The following is a 15,655-nucleotide window of genomic DNA, read 5'->3' on the forward strand; positions in this document are numbered from 1 at the left end:
GTCATGCCCACCATAACTATTTGACCTAGAAGAACTCGCCTGACCTACTTGCATTATGGCATCTCCATTAATCTCTCCTTACTCCGTTATCCTGACGTTTACACGCAGTATTTCCATCCTTTTCTCTCGTACGAAGCTATCTCGTTTTAGCCCAGTAATTGCATTAGTTTTAAGTAAAGACACATTAGTGTTAATCTGACGGGCAGCGCTAAGTAGCGCTAAGTGAAACCCCAAGTGTTTACTTAATCCATCACGATTAGTTTGCTGCGTTTGTTTGCTGGATTCTTGTATGAATTCATGAAATTCTTCACTAAGTTTAGGTATGAATGTAAATCTGATTTAAGCATCTATACTTAAATAATAAAGCGGATACGTTCTTTTGTATCTATTCTTAAGTAGGTAATAAAGAGGTAACATTTTTTATTTGTTTGTTTGTACCCTTATCTGCTTGTATGTCGCTAATTTACAAAACAATGTCTCGTATACAGCTGCGCTATCATACAATGGGTTTAGGCTCTGAAACTGCAGAACAGATTTGAAATAATATTTCACTGTTGTAAAGCTACACTCTTCTCGAGTAACATAGGCTATAGGTACCTACTCTGTCTAGGTACGGGCAGTAGTTCCTTCGGGGCTCGGGTGAAACCACGGGAAAACGGTTAGTTATAATTTACAGACTTAACGGATTCAGTTGTGAAATTAAATCTAAAATGTTTTAAGAAACTGGGTCAGTTTATTTGAACTGTAGTGTAATGCATATTTAGTGAAAGTTTTAAATTGGATTCAGGACAGTGTTATTTGAACTTGTTTGTGCTTCTTTATTTATTCCAATTGGAATTTTGATAATTTCTAGAGTGTATTTCTAATATACTTTTGCCCCATCTAATGAGGATATCAAACTGTTTGAAATTTAAAACAGACAAGGCTCCACCGAGCTTGAAGGGTGATGTCTCAATACCTACTGATATCTATTTTTCGCTATATTTCCAACATATTCTGGATTTGTATAACGAATCTATCCGTTGATTTGCGATTGGAGATTGTTCATTTTATCCATAGAAATTATGTCAATTTTTCATTCTTTTGTCGCAAAACAGGAGACAAGTAGGTTTTATGAATCCCCAGTTAATCAGTCCTGAAAAAATGCTACGATCCAAAATATTAAAAAAAAAACTGACTTGGTGCTCTTATTATAACTCACGTGGTACAAAGAGTTTTAGTTCCCGTTTGACATCAAAGCGGATTGTGTCAGCGCTCTCGTGCGCTCTAGTGACACTAGTGTCAGAGGACTAGCAAACGTCATTTTATTGCGCTCACCTGAATATTGTGGGGCACACGAATTGTGGATTTTGTTGTTTGTTGAACTAATAAAAAATATCTATAAATACTTTTCCTAAGGGGTCTGAAAAAAATCTGGTTAGCTTAATAATTTCATAGGCACACAGTTACATAACAAGTTTTGTTTCAATCAATTCAGATGATTTAGGACAAAGGTGACAGGTACATAGTTAAATAACTACTTCGATTAAATAAAGCTTGACGCAGGAACTCATACATTACCTACCTTCTTATTGCCCTATATTTTCATCGAACACCAAGTCTTATTTAATTATTTCAAACGTTTCATTTCAAGCATTCATTCCCAGTTAAGGTTAGGAACCAATCGGTAGCTGATGGATGGAAGTAAGTGTAATTAAAATATATTAAAGTTCATCATATAAAAAAGAAATTGTATTCCAAAAGGTTTCTCTAACGGTAAATTTATTAAAAACAGTGTTTCAAAATGATTTTGATACGTTTTTCAACTTGTAAGGGTGCTCTACTATGAACCCGGGTGGCATAGTAGGTAGGTACATCAAGTGGCCCAGCAATGCAATATGTTGCAATTACATCCGTGACGTCATACCGTGATGCGCGCAGTCGCCATATTGTGACGTGTGTCTGCCAGCAAATATTGAATTCTTCAGTTTCATGAATATCGGTATGAGAAGATATTTAGAAATTACTATCCTTGAGTAACAAAGGCTACGATAAGTAAGTACGTGAAAAACTTCCCAAGGTACGGATATGAAACCGTGAAAAACAGTTAGTAAGAAAAAGAACTATCCAATATAACTTCCATTTAAAAATATACAGGTACCCACCACCTGTAATCTGATATTTGTATAAGAATACCTAACATTGAAGGTATGGAAGCCTCATGAACATGATGAGAAATGTAGAGTTCATGTTCGAAGAAAAAGCCTTAGAATCGCTTCAGAATTTACCTATAATTTACATGCACTTAAATGCTTTTTGCAGTTACAGCTTTTCATAATACGGAAACACAGGCTTTATTTTTGTTGCTTACACTGAAAAAATACAAAATAATCTGTAAAGGTGGAATTTACCCAGTATCAACCTGCAGACGGCCAGTGGGTTATCTTCATTTCAGTGTTTCTAAAGTCAATTTTATTAAACACATGTCGATTACACATTGTTTATGGAAAGCTCATATTGATTTTGAAACCATTTGTGGTACGAACCACAAATAGTTTTTCCATATGCTCACCACAAAACCCACTGAAACCACGTCACCGCATTTTATCAGTGTGGTTGGTTTGGCGACAACGTTTTTATAAACACATTTTCCTATTTATTTATTAAATATATTCGAAAATTGGTTTTCCACAAATATTGTGGAGTAGACATGCCATAATAGTTGGATGTAGTAAGTTCAATCATGCGGTTCCACCCGGGTCATACAGCAATCAATCAACTACGATATTTTGTAAGTACCTATTACATTTCACATCAGTCAGAAGCCAGTAAGTCTGAAACCAGTCTAACCAAGGGGTATTGGGTTGCCCGGGTAATTGGGTTGAGGAGGTCAGATAGGCAGTCGCTTCTTGTAAAGCACTGGTACTCAGCTGAATCCGGTTAGACTGGAAGCCGACTCCAACATGATTGGGAAAAAGGCTCGGAGGACGATGATTACATTTCACATCCATTAAGTTCAATTTTGCATAAAGGATATAATTTATTGCAGTTAAACCTCTCATATCATTGATGCAAAAGGAATTCTTAAGCTTTCACTAAGGATTAATCAGAAAAACAGTTGAATCAATTGAAGGTTCAATAACGATGACCTAACCTGACCTAAGTATACATTAACACATTGCGTAATTCTCACCAGTTTGCAAACCTGTAAAGACTGTAATCCAGTTTATTCTATACACAATTTTCCAATATTACACATCACTTTTATAGTAAAAGGTAGGTATTTGAAATATCTGAAAGGCAGTAACACTGGCAAGTATTCTGCGTCTGAAGTGTATACTTCGAAACAGTCTCCCTTGCTCAGGGGTAAAACCGTTGCGTGGCAACCGCCCGAAAAGAATTAATTGCTATACAGACTGTTGCAAAATTGAATCTTTGGGTGAAAAGGTTTTATTTGAATGGAGGCACTAGTAAGTAGGTATATTTTCTTATTACATATGATAAGTCATATGATGATAATATTAATAGTTTTTATCTTCCTTGGGTATTTTTGTGAAAATTGATTCGCAGTTACATTTTGTTCTTTTAGTTTCTAAATACATACCTGAAGTGTTATACTTACATGTAAGTAGTTAGGTACTATTAGTACCTACTAGCGAAAACAATAGGGTCCCGTTTTACCCTTTGGGTACAGAACCCTAAAAAACCTATATCAAAGGGATCAATAAGTAGGTCTATCTACATTGGAACTAATTGAGGATGTTTTTAGGATCTGCTATGGTGCTGTTCAATAGTATGTAAGTGGTGATGCATACCTACTAAGTATTCAAACACGGCTGGCTTCTTCGGATCTAAAGTTCCAAAAATTCGTTTTGATGCCTGATTGGAAAATTGAAAATTCTTGTATTTTCTACATTCTTTTGTATTTCAGAAACGCAGTCAAAATGAAATAGCTTTTCCTGTGTTTATAAAATGTGTATACATAATACCTATCTATCCCATAAAATAAAATAACTTCGACTTTATGAAGTTGAAGAGTTTGTTTGTTTGATGGAACGTGCGAACGTGGTCACGAACAATTAGTGGTCCAATTAAAAAAAATCCATCGAATTTATGTTTAACTTCAGGCTAATTTTTATTGATGTGCGAAAGATTTTTCAGCAGACGCGGGTGAAACTGTTGGTCGAAGTTAGGTACTTGGTAGGTATTGTAATTAGGTATCTATAAGTAGTGTCTTCATCAGAAAACCATATTGCAAGACCATCAACTTTTTTGGAGAACATTATTAAAACCGCCACCCTTGATGTAAACAGGTCATCCATGTACAAATATTCAAAAGTAAAATTAAACTAAGGTCCTGGGAACTCTCAATTTTACAGGAATTGCGTTTCAAAATATTTCTTGGAAACAACACCATTTATTCGAAACGAAGTACCAAATATGATTTAAGGGAAATGTGAAGAATTTTTCACTAGAAAAAGCCCCTTTCATGTTACAAAATTTTATGAAATTCTTATGCAGTACAAAGAATTTCATCAAAGTGAATATGAAAAGCGAGTAGGGATGTACTCGTACCTACATGCTTATGTAAAAAAATATTGACTACCTACGAAGGAAAGTGGGGTGATAAAAAAAAATAAAACTTGAAAACAAAATCTCATGTTAACGGTTGATAGATTTTTCAGTGGCCATTAAAATAACTGAAACCCTTCAGTTTTTCAATTTAACATATCAAGAACTAAAAATAGTCCGAAAAGAACAGAAAATATTTTATGATCCCGGAACGAAAATACAACGTATCATTCCGAATATCAAATAAAAGCTTCAATGGTCCACAACAAAAAAGATATAAGTAACATAAAACAGTCGGCATCCATTTCGTCAAGTGTCCATTCCCCCGCATTCCTTATTCAACAACGTCCGAAAATTAAAGGCGCTTTTACAAGAAATCGCACTCAGACTGCGACGTTTCCGAACGCAACCCAGCTGAAATATTTCCAACGGATCTCATTCGAGTACTCTTATTTACCTCGGACAACACAACTATAGCGACTTATATCACGAGCACACTGCCTGTATTTGTTTTTTCCATTACAAAAGAACGGAACGCCCTGCGCTCGCTATAGCAATAATATTTCAATATCGCGACGTGGGTGCCAGCCCTAGACGCTTCCAAAGTGATTCCTCTGCGCGCTCATTGGTCGCCCGGCACTGGCGAGGAATGCGTTCGATATCCAAAACCTGCGACCGATAGAGACAGAGCTACGATCATCTCGTAGGGAAACTACCAGTGAGAACGAGACAAAAGTAGTTATGTCGGTACATGAATATTGTATGAATGGGAAAGGTCCGTATCAATAATACGTGCACGAATGAAATAATAGATTATTCGTTTGTTCAAATCGAACGTAAACAAAATGTAAGCATCCATTACTGATGCACGCGTGGTGCGCGAGCGAGACGCACAGACGTCGCCCGGCCGCTAGACAGGGACGGGTATCTGTCTTCGCGTCGAGCTTCTCGGAGCAGGGTCGGCAACAATGTGAGCACTATCTGTTTTTGTACCAGTCGACGGTCGGTTTCCACATTAAACGATCATTTTAAGGGCGAACCAATCAAACTGCAAATTTATACAAATTGATACTAAACGGGTTATATTAATTTTATAACAAAAATTAAGTGTGTAAATAAGTTTGAACGGAGTCGTAATTAAAACTAATTGGGTTTAATATAGCGCTAATTATTTTGTATTAAGGCGGGTTTTCGCTGGAATTTCGTCCTTTTTGTCGGGTTGCGTGAGTGACGTTTGGATTTTGGAGTGTCTGAGGAAAGTGGACTAGTGGTGTGGCTTGGGGCGATGGTCGCTGGATCACCGAGGAGCCAGGGTTAGCCGGCCAGGGCGCCAGAGGCAGCCATTGGTTTGCGCGGGGGTGTTGGGCACGATGTCGACATAGGGGGCGGCCAGGGTTGGCCCCTAGAGGCCATGCTCAATAACCTCACCGCGACAGCTTTGGGAGGTAAGTTTATATTTTCTGCTTCAGTGGTATGCTTTACAATTTCCAAGATGCTCACCAAGCAGTCACAAAGCTCATTTAAAAATATGACACAATAGGTACCTGAAAAGTGACCCATAAGGTTCTTCAAGAATCATTAGTTGACTTTACGTAGGCAGCACATATACCTATTTACTTACTTAGTTACAGAAAATAGGAAAATTTTGACTTACCTACCCAAATTCTCCACTTTAATTGCCAGCTCTACCAAATTCATTCTGATCCAACTAAAAATTAAGTATAAGTAGATACAAGCCAAAAAAATAAAAAAAACTTTCAAATGAATGAGCAGATTGTTCACATTAAAGTTGATGGACCTAGCATCAAAAAATTCTCATGTCGAAGCGTGCTTGAAACTAAATGTACTTAGGTACTCAACTCAGTAAAATAAACAAGTATTTGAGGGAAGACATAACATACCTAGGTTACACACAAACAGAATAAGACAGAAACTGCATAGCGGGAGTAAGTAACTAATATGTTTCCCTAAAATCTTGATAACTAATTCGTTGGTGTAACCCCAATAAGTTTTGCTTTGGTGGTTGAGACTAATGTTACAAATACCGCATTCGTACTGGCATTGATAGAATATACGGGTCGTAGTAAATTATTTACAGAAAAATACTGGTAGATACTTAGTGAGCAACCAGGAAATCTAAAATCCAGTCGTACCATGGAGTAATCTAATGTTTTGGCAAATGTATAGAGCAGGTTAGATTGGTAGTTGACCCATGTACTCAGTTGCATCCAGTTACCAAACTTCACCCGATAAACTGTTTAATGCAAAATATGACAGTAGGTTTAATACATTTCAATTGTAAGAACTTTTGGAGTTAAGAAAGGACATCAAAAATAGCTTTTGAACGCCTCATATGGAATGTTACCTTAGTTAAACCATAAAAAAGACGTTCATATTTGAAGCTTCTATTTGAAGCATTCACTTTAAGCCTACATTTTTGCAACTGTAAATCGCAAAAGCTAACAAAATAAAAAAATGGGGTAGGTAAGTGCAGGACGATGATGATAATGATGAGTATTGATGAGTCAAAGGAGATATAACATTATTGGAGCCCAAAAACAGTTGCTTATCCAGTCAATTAAAACAGCCAAGTTCTTACTCAAACGAAAACCAGATAAAATAACACTGAGCTCGAAATTACAACAATTCAAGCTATCGAAGAAATGACACCCGACGGCTCGTGTTTAATCAAAGAAGACCTATATTGCACAAAAATAAATAAAAATTAATGCTCAGACACCTAGATTGCAATCACAAATATTTATTTGATGATTGTATCCCTGTAACTTACCATGGTGAAGACCATTTTGGTCCCACGCTAAAAAAGAAAAATGATTAGGGAACAACTACCTTTACATCTATTTCATTTCATTCAAAACAACATTACATTGTGTAGAACATACAAATTACAACTAATAGTTAAAATGATGATACAAATTAATTCCCTGACACAGTTATAATTATAAGAAATCTGATACAGGGTAGAAACATTTTTCTAACAAAAATGCCTTTAATTCCTTTTTAAATGAATTAGGGCTAAGTATAAATTAATAGTTTGAGATTAGTTGCTAGCCTATTAAACAATTACACTGCTTGGTACACGGGACAATGCTTAGTTATATTATTTGGAACTATTATCAATTGATTCCATAAACAAGAAAAGGCTGTAATAAAGATGTTTACCATTTCGACAGTAATTTCACTTAAAAGCATTGTAGACAAGAGCCTTAACCAACACATTAAGACAGCACACTCTTTTTAGGCACCTGGTTCAACAGAGTGATAATAAATATTACCTATTGATGCAAGAAGCCAGCCAATGAAACGTTTTGCCAAGTCAGCTTAGAAGTTTTTATTAAACCTATCAAATTGAGAATTAAACTTAAACGTTAAAAAAATGGTTTTAAAATCTGAAAAACAGGCTAGTCATATATTGTCATCAGAACTCAGAGCGTGTGCAAAATTTCATAATAATCGAAGACCGGGAAGTGTTCCAAATTAAGATTCCAAGATTTTCTTGCATACATACCTACCTAGTTAGTTTCAACCGAAGCTAAGCGTGTTAAAAAATAGAAAGAACTCTTAAAGATCCCACAGCTAAACTATGGAAACGGTTTGTAGGTAGTTCAATTTTCAGCCATGTGGCTATTTTCGTAGTCACTTTGCGAGTCCACTATTAGAACAACATATTATGACACCTTACCATACTATGGCTAAAATTGATTGGCGATAGAAGACACTTTGAGAAGCTGTATTATGTCCTAGAGACGAAGGAATCTCACTTAAACGAAGCTATTCCGATGTAATGATAATGTTCGTATAGGTACTATTTTGGACAACATAATTGTATGGAAAGAGCTTGATATAAATTGGTATGATACGAGTAATTGTATTATTTTAAAAAGTGTCTGAGGAGTTTCTTGCCTGCTCTTTTCTGTAAGACCCCTTCACGCTATTGACGTTTCATAAGAACCTGTAATAGGTCTATAAGAAATAAAAACCTATCACTTTGATATGCAACATGCATCAACTAAAATGAACATGAGAACATACCATTGTCGAGGACCAATTTCTAAAGCATTTCAATGGAGTAATGAAACAGAACGCATTGCGAATGTTCATGGAAAGTTCATTATCCCAATAAAAATTATGAGCGTTTTGATTTTGAAACACAATGTTTGATAAATTACTCCAACCAAAACGCGTAGGTACCACCAAAACAAAATCAAATATCAAAACTGCTTCGACTTCTTACAAAAGTGAGCGTACAATAAAACGGTTTCCACAATATCCGGGACTAGCGTCGAACCGTTCTGTTTTACGGGATTCAATTCCATTAAGTCGTGTTTATGAGCCGCTCGTAATCCCGTGATCCCGGGACTGAGGCGCTAACTCCGGACCGCCCTGACTTTTGCCCCCGAGGGGTGGATGTAATTTAAATTCTGATCTAAGAAGAAGAGTGTTTTATTATATCAGTTGATTGGAAAGCTCCGAAATAAGGTTCAAATAATTAAATCAAAGTTATTTATTCGTCAAAAGAGTTACTATAAATTTTGGCATTGACCCTCAAACTAGGCTACAGCTTGTGTCATGGGGATACAAGTTTCAACAGTCAGACATATTCTTGTTAATAGTTAGTTAAATATCGACGAATATTAGATATAGGATTACTAATAAATTAATAGGTAAAAAAAAAATCACGAAAAAATACATGCTTTTATAAATGCACATAAAAATGGTAAAAGTTCATTGCAACTTTTGCAAGACTTTCCTAATACGTCCAGACATAGCTATGATGCGATACTCCGTCATGAAGTTCCAGTTCATATCTTCCGTCTCCATTATCAGATCCATTCGACTATACAATATTATTGTCTTGTCATCAGAACTACATACAGCTACAAATTTTCATAATGTTACGTAGGTACCTGGAAAGATGGTTTAATTAGTTGCTCTAGAATCCATTAACATACTTACATAAAGGTCGAAAAACTTTCAGTTGCCCGTCTGGAACTAATGGAAGCTACTACTAGAAGCGAAATTATTTCAGAAGTAGATGAAATTCAAATAATTTCAGAAGTGGCTGAAATTACTAGGCTAAAAATTATTTCAATACAAAATATTTTCCACTAGAACTTGGTGAATGTGCTGACTCAATGTGTTCGAATATAAATCACCAATTTGTATTAGATGGTTTGAAATATTAGCCGTTCCTAAAGAAAGAGTACATTTTTGGACTTAAGTACTTTCGGAGTCTATTCATGTCTTTGAAATCTTTCCTCTTTGTAATATTAGTGTAGAATTGTAGGCAGAACTATTACAGGTTCTTGCAAAACGTGAATAGCTAGGTGCATGGTTCCAAAGAATGGGTCTTATGGAGAAGAAACTCGAAAGACACTCTTTTCAATACAGAAATGTATTCAATGTTTGACTTGCACTATAGGTTAACAGATACTAAACTTCATTTTTGTTTTTATTTATTGCTAATATTATTTTCTTATTTAAAGTATTCGATTCAAAGTGAACAGGTACTAACAAAGTGACGGAATTTCATTGAAATAATCTCAGAATTTAAAAAAACGCATCATGTATATTGTAGTGACATAATGAGAGTATTGATGCTCCTTATGGCTCTTGCTGGCTGTAAACAATCTGGCATATATGTATGTTGGCACGCTTCGTATTAGCCGAATCGTTTTGAGAAAAGAATGGTACGGCAGATAAGAGAAGTCTGTAACTGCGAAAGGAATTTACAGTGTTAAAAAATGTGTAAATTCTTTTTGCTTCCAATTGGAAAACCGTGAAGGTCAAGCCTTATGTCAAATTAAAGAGTCCAGATATGGTTTTCAAAGAGGAAGAGAAATAATGAAAAGAGCTTAAATTAGAAATGAGTAAAAAAAATTCTGTCCTCTTCAGAAAAAGTAATTTAACTCCACCTAGGCGTATCTCGGAATCCAATCCTTACAGCTTTTCGGTCGAATTTTGAATCAGAGTCGAAAATCTACAACAGAGAATTTGCCATAAAAAAATAGGTTTTCAGGGAAACAAATGGCAATTAAATTCATTCTAACAGTGAAAAAGACCAATCAACTTTGCCACGGCCAAATCATTTGAATATTGTCAGTGCCTACCTATCGATCCTTGAAATTAAGTGGCTAATGTATTAATGATAGGTACCTTTCCTGCTGATCCTAATGTCGTACCAATGTCAATGTCAGAAGCGTGGAAATGTCTGTCAATTACTGTGACCCTTTCGAATACTGGTCGATAATATTACCTTTCCTATCTAGAGAAATATCTCCCTAATATTCTGGTCCGCAAGATTCCACCAAGTTCAAGTTACCTATTTAGACGTTCGTATAAAAGTTTGTTAAAAAGAATACACAACAGCATATGATAATCGAGTTTGTAAAAGCAGTCACCTCTGCAAGGAAGCGTTCTGTATGTTTCGGCACAAATAATAAACGTGTTACCATAAATTCTAATAATCCACGAGTCCATGAGGTCCGAAAACACTCTAAAGACCTGTAGGTTTAGGTAGCTGGTTGACGCTTTTTGTTACCATAAGGCTGGCTATAACCTTCGTCCAAGGATAAGCATTGCGAGCCAACGCGGCAATACTGGCCGCCAGCCTCAAGGGCTCGCTCTCAGTCAGCGATGGGGAGGATTTGGCGCTTTTTAGATTTAGGTTTTGACTAAGTAAGTACTTAATTAATATAGTTTAAAATATTTTTTGTAAATGTTTATAGTGTATCCATGTGAATAAAATATATTTCGCAAAATATAGAAATGGCTAAACTAAGAAATAATACATAAATGACAGTGAATTTGCCGGCAAGTTGAAAGATACTTCAGCTTTGCCATGTAGCCCAGCGTTATTTATGTCACGGAATTTAAAGTTTTTTAAAAAGCAATAAGGAAAAACGACACGTACCTGCTCTGTAATGTAGGTATATCACTACAATTTTGTTTTAAAAATAAATCCGGATCTACAAATAGACGTTTAATGAATTAAAACTTTAAATAAAGATAGCAAGATTGTGAAAAAAACTTATGACAAACCATGGAAAATTGAATGAAAATAGAGCATTACAAAAATATTTAAAGAAAACCTTCGTTAATGCGCTGACGATTTTAAAAAGAAAGACGCAGATTTCCATCAAGCGTTGATCGCTAGTTGCTGTGCGGTACTGATTACTTTCCAATTAATTAATTAGTTTTTATGATTTTTCATCTTTTACATTTTCTTTACTCCATGTTTTTATGTAATGTTAGGAATAAAGGTTGTTCGGTATCTCACTCTTAATTTATCCAACACTGAGTCATTACCATAATTTACTTGTGATCTCCATTTAAGTGGAAATGGATAATATGAGACGACAGAATATTCATCGGTCGGTAAGAGCTGGTAAAAAACATGAGTATTTCAAAAACGTGTCGGTTTACATGGACGTACGTATTTTTGTGTTAATTCGTTCCTTAATTGTAATTGTTAATTGTAAAACACTGGTACTCAGCTGCATCCGGTTAGACTAGAAGCCGACCCCAACATAGTTGGCAAAAGGCTCGGCAGACGATGAGTTGCAGCCCAATGACCACCATGTTACTTCTTGTTGGAATAGTTTAAATTCAGCCTTGTCGTAAGATTAACATAATCTATTTTTACTCTACATTTTGTCTATAGGTACTAGTTGCTCTCTGGTTTTACACATGAGACAGTTATGTGTTCACATTTTATTTAACAACTCATCATATTTTTGTCTAATCGTAGTTTAATTCCATCGCTTTTTGAAGTTGTCATATACCAGGGCCACGGTAATTCTTTCGCACAATCCCGCGGCCCATAGGTATACCTGCTTATTTCTTAGGTCTAAGTTTTGTAATTCGTAATTCTAAGTAACTATAGGTATGTAAACTTTTAGATTTCCCAAGCAAACTATTGACAGTTTTGATGACGTTATTACTCACCATTCGGCTAATGACACATTCTAGTGTTGACTCATCAACGGAGCGATTTCTTAAGTAAGGATTCAGTTACCTAAAGATGATGATAGCAAACGAATGTTTTTAATCAAAATATATAACACCGTATTTTGCATTCACTGCTATATTTTGAATGAAAAGTTGCTGCAAAACATGACGAAGCCTGGTTAGATAAAAAATAGGAAAAGACTTCGAATGACTTACGCTGCTTCACCTGTGGTCGACTCTTGGTCGACCCGTGACAAATGCGAAGAAAATGTCGTACTTACAGGCATTTATTTACCTATTGATAAAAATAAATGCTTGCGGCAGTAACAACCGCAAAAAGAAATGCTTGCACAATCATCTGACCTTGATGCTCTGTGGCCGTAATGATGCTAAATTTTGAAAATTAAAATATTATACTTAGGTAAAACTTAAAATACTAGGTTGCAATCGAGCTGAGATTTAGTGGCCACACAAGGATCGGAGTTTCGAAAAATTAAATCACAGACGCTTCGATGTACCATTTTTAGTTAATAGGTTAATTTATACCTTTTTTAAGATCAATCAATTAATTAAGGCATCGTATTAGGTTAGCCTGCAATGTTTTGGTAGGAGTAAGCAGATATTTAAAAAAATTCGAAAAATTGACTTATTGCAAAATAATGATGTTATTGTAAACCTTATAATTTGGATCACCATGACAGCCGACTGCAAGATACACACAGACCCACGAAAGTATTCCCAAAGCCGAGCGAGCAAAACCTTGCAATCTGCAGCTATAAACGATACCATTTCATTATCCCATTACAACTTGAGACGCGAGTTTAATGCTTGAAAATTCGCAATTTCTCGGCAAATAGAAAATGCCGAGTATCGCCGAGTCGTTCCGAAGAGCCGACGACCGAACTTCGGCAATTTCACGCATTAGCACTTTGTTCTTCGTCTAAATTGGATTTATTAAACGACGTAGTTCTATTTTTGTATCGTTGCGAGGATTTTGAGATGCAGTTTGTAAGACGTGTTATATCGTTCATGTTGTGATGGAGCATTTTTGTCTCATGCACGAACAATCCCTCTGCTTAAGTGGCTCAGAATCATTCATACGTATCGTGGCTGGCTGATTGGGCTTTTCGTTAGTGACGCTATGTAGGTAATAGGTCTAGCTAGGCTATACAAGTTCTGCCATTGGTGATATTTTGCCACTAATTACAGTACAGTTTTATCCCACGTTGCGTGTCTGGACTTTCCGATTGCTACTGCTATCGATTAAGCTTACAATGTCGAGACTTTACTTTTGTAATTAAACTAGACCCTTCCTCGCCCCGTTGCCAGGCCAAGCAACGGGGTGAGGCAAACCTTATACACCAACTGAATTTTTCTCATGAATATGTACTTCTATTTACCTATTGCGAAAATCAATGTAACTAAATCCGGTCATATTTATCACTAGGATAGGATATTCTAACAGTTTTAAATCAAGAGAGGCGGAAAGCGCAAATCTTTACGAGTGTCATAAAGCATTTTCCTTTAGACGAGTTGTATTTCAGTTTGAATATCTGTCTACACCCGATGGTGGTTTGAATATCTGTAGACTGGTAGAGAACGCCTAAGGCGTTAAATCCGCCATTGTACGGTATGTGCAAGGAGTATTTAAATAAATAAATAAATATCTATTAGTAAACCGGTTTAACCAGTAATCCAGTTTAACTGGAAGCCAGTCCCAACATATGTAGTTGGGAAAAGGCTCGGAGAATGATGAGGATGATAGTAAACACAGCTTATATCTGATTTTGTCGTGTCGGGGGACCGCTCTAATTCATTAAGTACTTCAGATACGTGTTTTTTTTTTAAACGATTTTGTAATTAGGTAGGTATCATTTGATTTAAGTATTTATGAAGGTAAAAAGCGGCCCCCCGACACGTCAAAATTTAGTTTACGTAGTGTTTAAAGTTATTTTTTGCTTTTTATAGGGTTTAGCGTTTTTAACCTTTTGTCATAATTATTGCATACTTTTTTTGGGTCGGGGGTTTTTTAAAATTTATAATTTAATTTTATTTCATGCTTTTTAAAGGAGCTCCTTAATTTTTCCTTCTTTCATTTAATTTATTTTATCTTAAGATGGGGTCGCTATATGCGATCTCGGCCAAAAGAAGCTGTTTAACAATCCTCATGACAAACTGGCTCTGGGAGAATTGCACAGATTGAGAAACAATAAAGATTAACCTTTGGACATTCTAGATTTTCAGCAAAAATATAAATCGGTTTATCCGTTTCATTCCGGTATTCCAGGGTTTCATCCGCCACATCCCATTTCCAGCATCAGGTTCTCGTCAATCAGAAACATGAAGAGAACTCGTCAAGACAAATTCAACGAGCCCAAACTCAATGGGTTTACTAAAAGGCAGTTCAGGGTTACGTCTTCTACCTTCGTGCCCTAACAGAAGACCAGCTCAGTGGTTCCAAAAGACATTAGTGTTTCAAATTTCAGATCCCACATATACTTGCAAGTAAACTGACCGTGTAACATTCCTATCACATCTAGCAAACGAGCTGATGACCTTGAAGACCTGAACCGATTTCCACCAAACATAGCTAAGAACACTCCCGACTGACATACCTTTTAAACAAAAAAAACCGCATTACAATCGGATTATCCGTTTGGGAGCTACGATGCCACATACACACACACACACACACACACACACACACACACAGACACGTCAAACTTATAACACCCCTCCGTTTTTGCGTCGGGGGTTAATAAATAAATAAATATCTATTAGTAAACCGGTTTAACCAGTAATCCAGTTTAACTGGAAGCCAGTCCCAACATATGTAGTTGGGAAAAGGCTCGGAGAATGATGAGGATGATAGTGAACATGACCTATTTCTTCAGCAGGTCACAAAGAGTCGTGCCCAGAGGACAGCAAGCCGCACGAGATCAAGCCTAGTCTGGACCGGTCGCACCATGCGCTCGGGCCGCGGCTGCACATCGCGCACAATATACGCACCGAACATTTACAAGGTACAATATTTCTTTCTTCATCTTCATCATCGTCATTTACTACACATAATGGCGTCCACGGCCGATTTCGGCCACGGCGGCTGTTCACATATAACGAGATCAGCCAGTGC

General features: G+C 36.3%; 1 protein-coding gene across 2 annotated transcripts in view; it reads left to right on the forward strand.

The window, feature by feature from the left end:
* The first annotated feature begins 5,514 nt into the window (after positions 1 to 5,514).
* Positions 5,515 to 15,655, forward strand: part of LOC110378049 (homeobox protein orthopedia) — a 29,636-nt gene continuing 19,495 nt past the window's right edge. The window contains exons 1-2 of one of the 2 annotated variants that reach the window (XM_064041256.1): positions 5,515 to 5,996; positions 15,420 to 15,545. In XM_064041256.1, the coding sequence (XP_063897326.1) occupies positions 5,963 to 5,996; positions 15,420 to 15,545 (160 nt within the window). In that variant the 5' untranslated portion in view covers positions 5,515 to 5,962. Of the gene's footprint in view, positions 5,997 to 15,416; positions 15,546 to 15,655 lie in introns of both variants that reach the window. The other variant, XM_064041255.1, reaches the window with a different exon arrangement.

The sequence above is a fragment of the Helicoverpa armigera genome, chromosome 24 (assembly GCF_030705265.1).
Source record: "Helicoverpa armigera isolate CAAS_96S chromosome 24, ASM3070526v1, whole genome shotgun sequence".
In the NCBI taxonomy this organism is placed as follows: Eukaryota; Metazoa; Arthropoda; class Insecta; order Lepidoptera; family Noctuidae; genus Helicoverpa; species Helicoverpa armigera.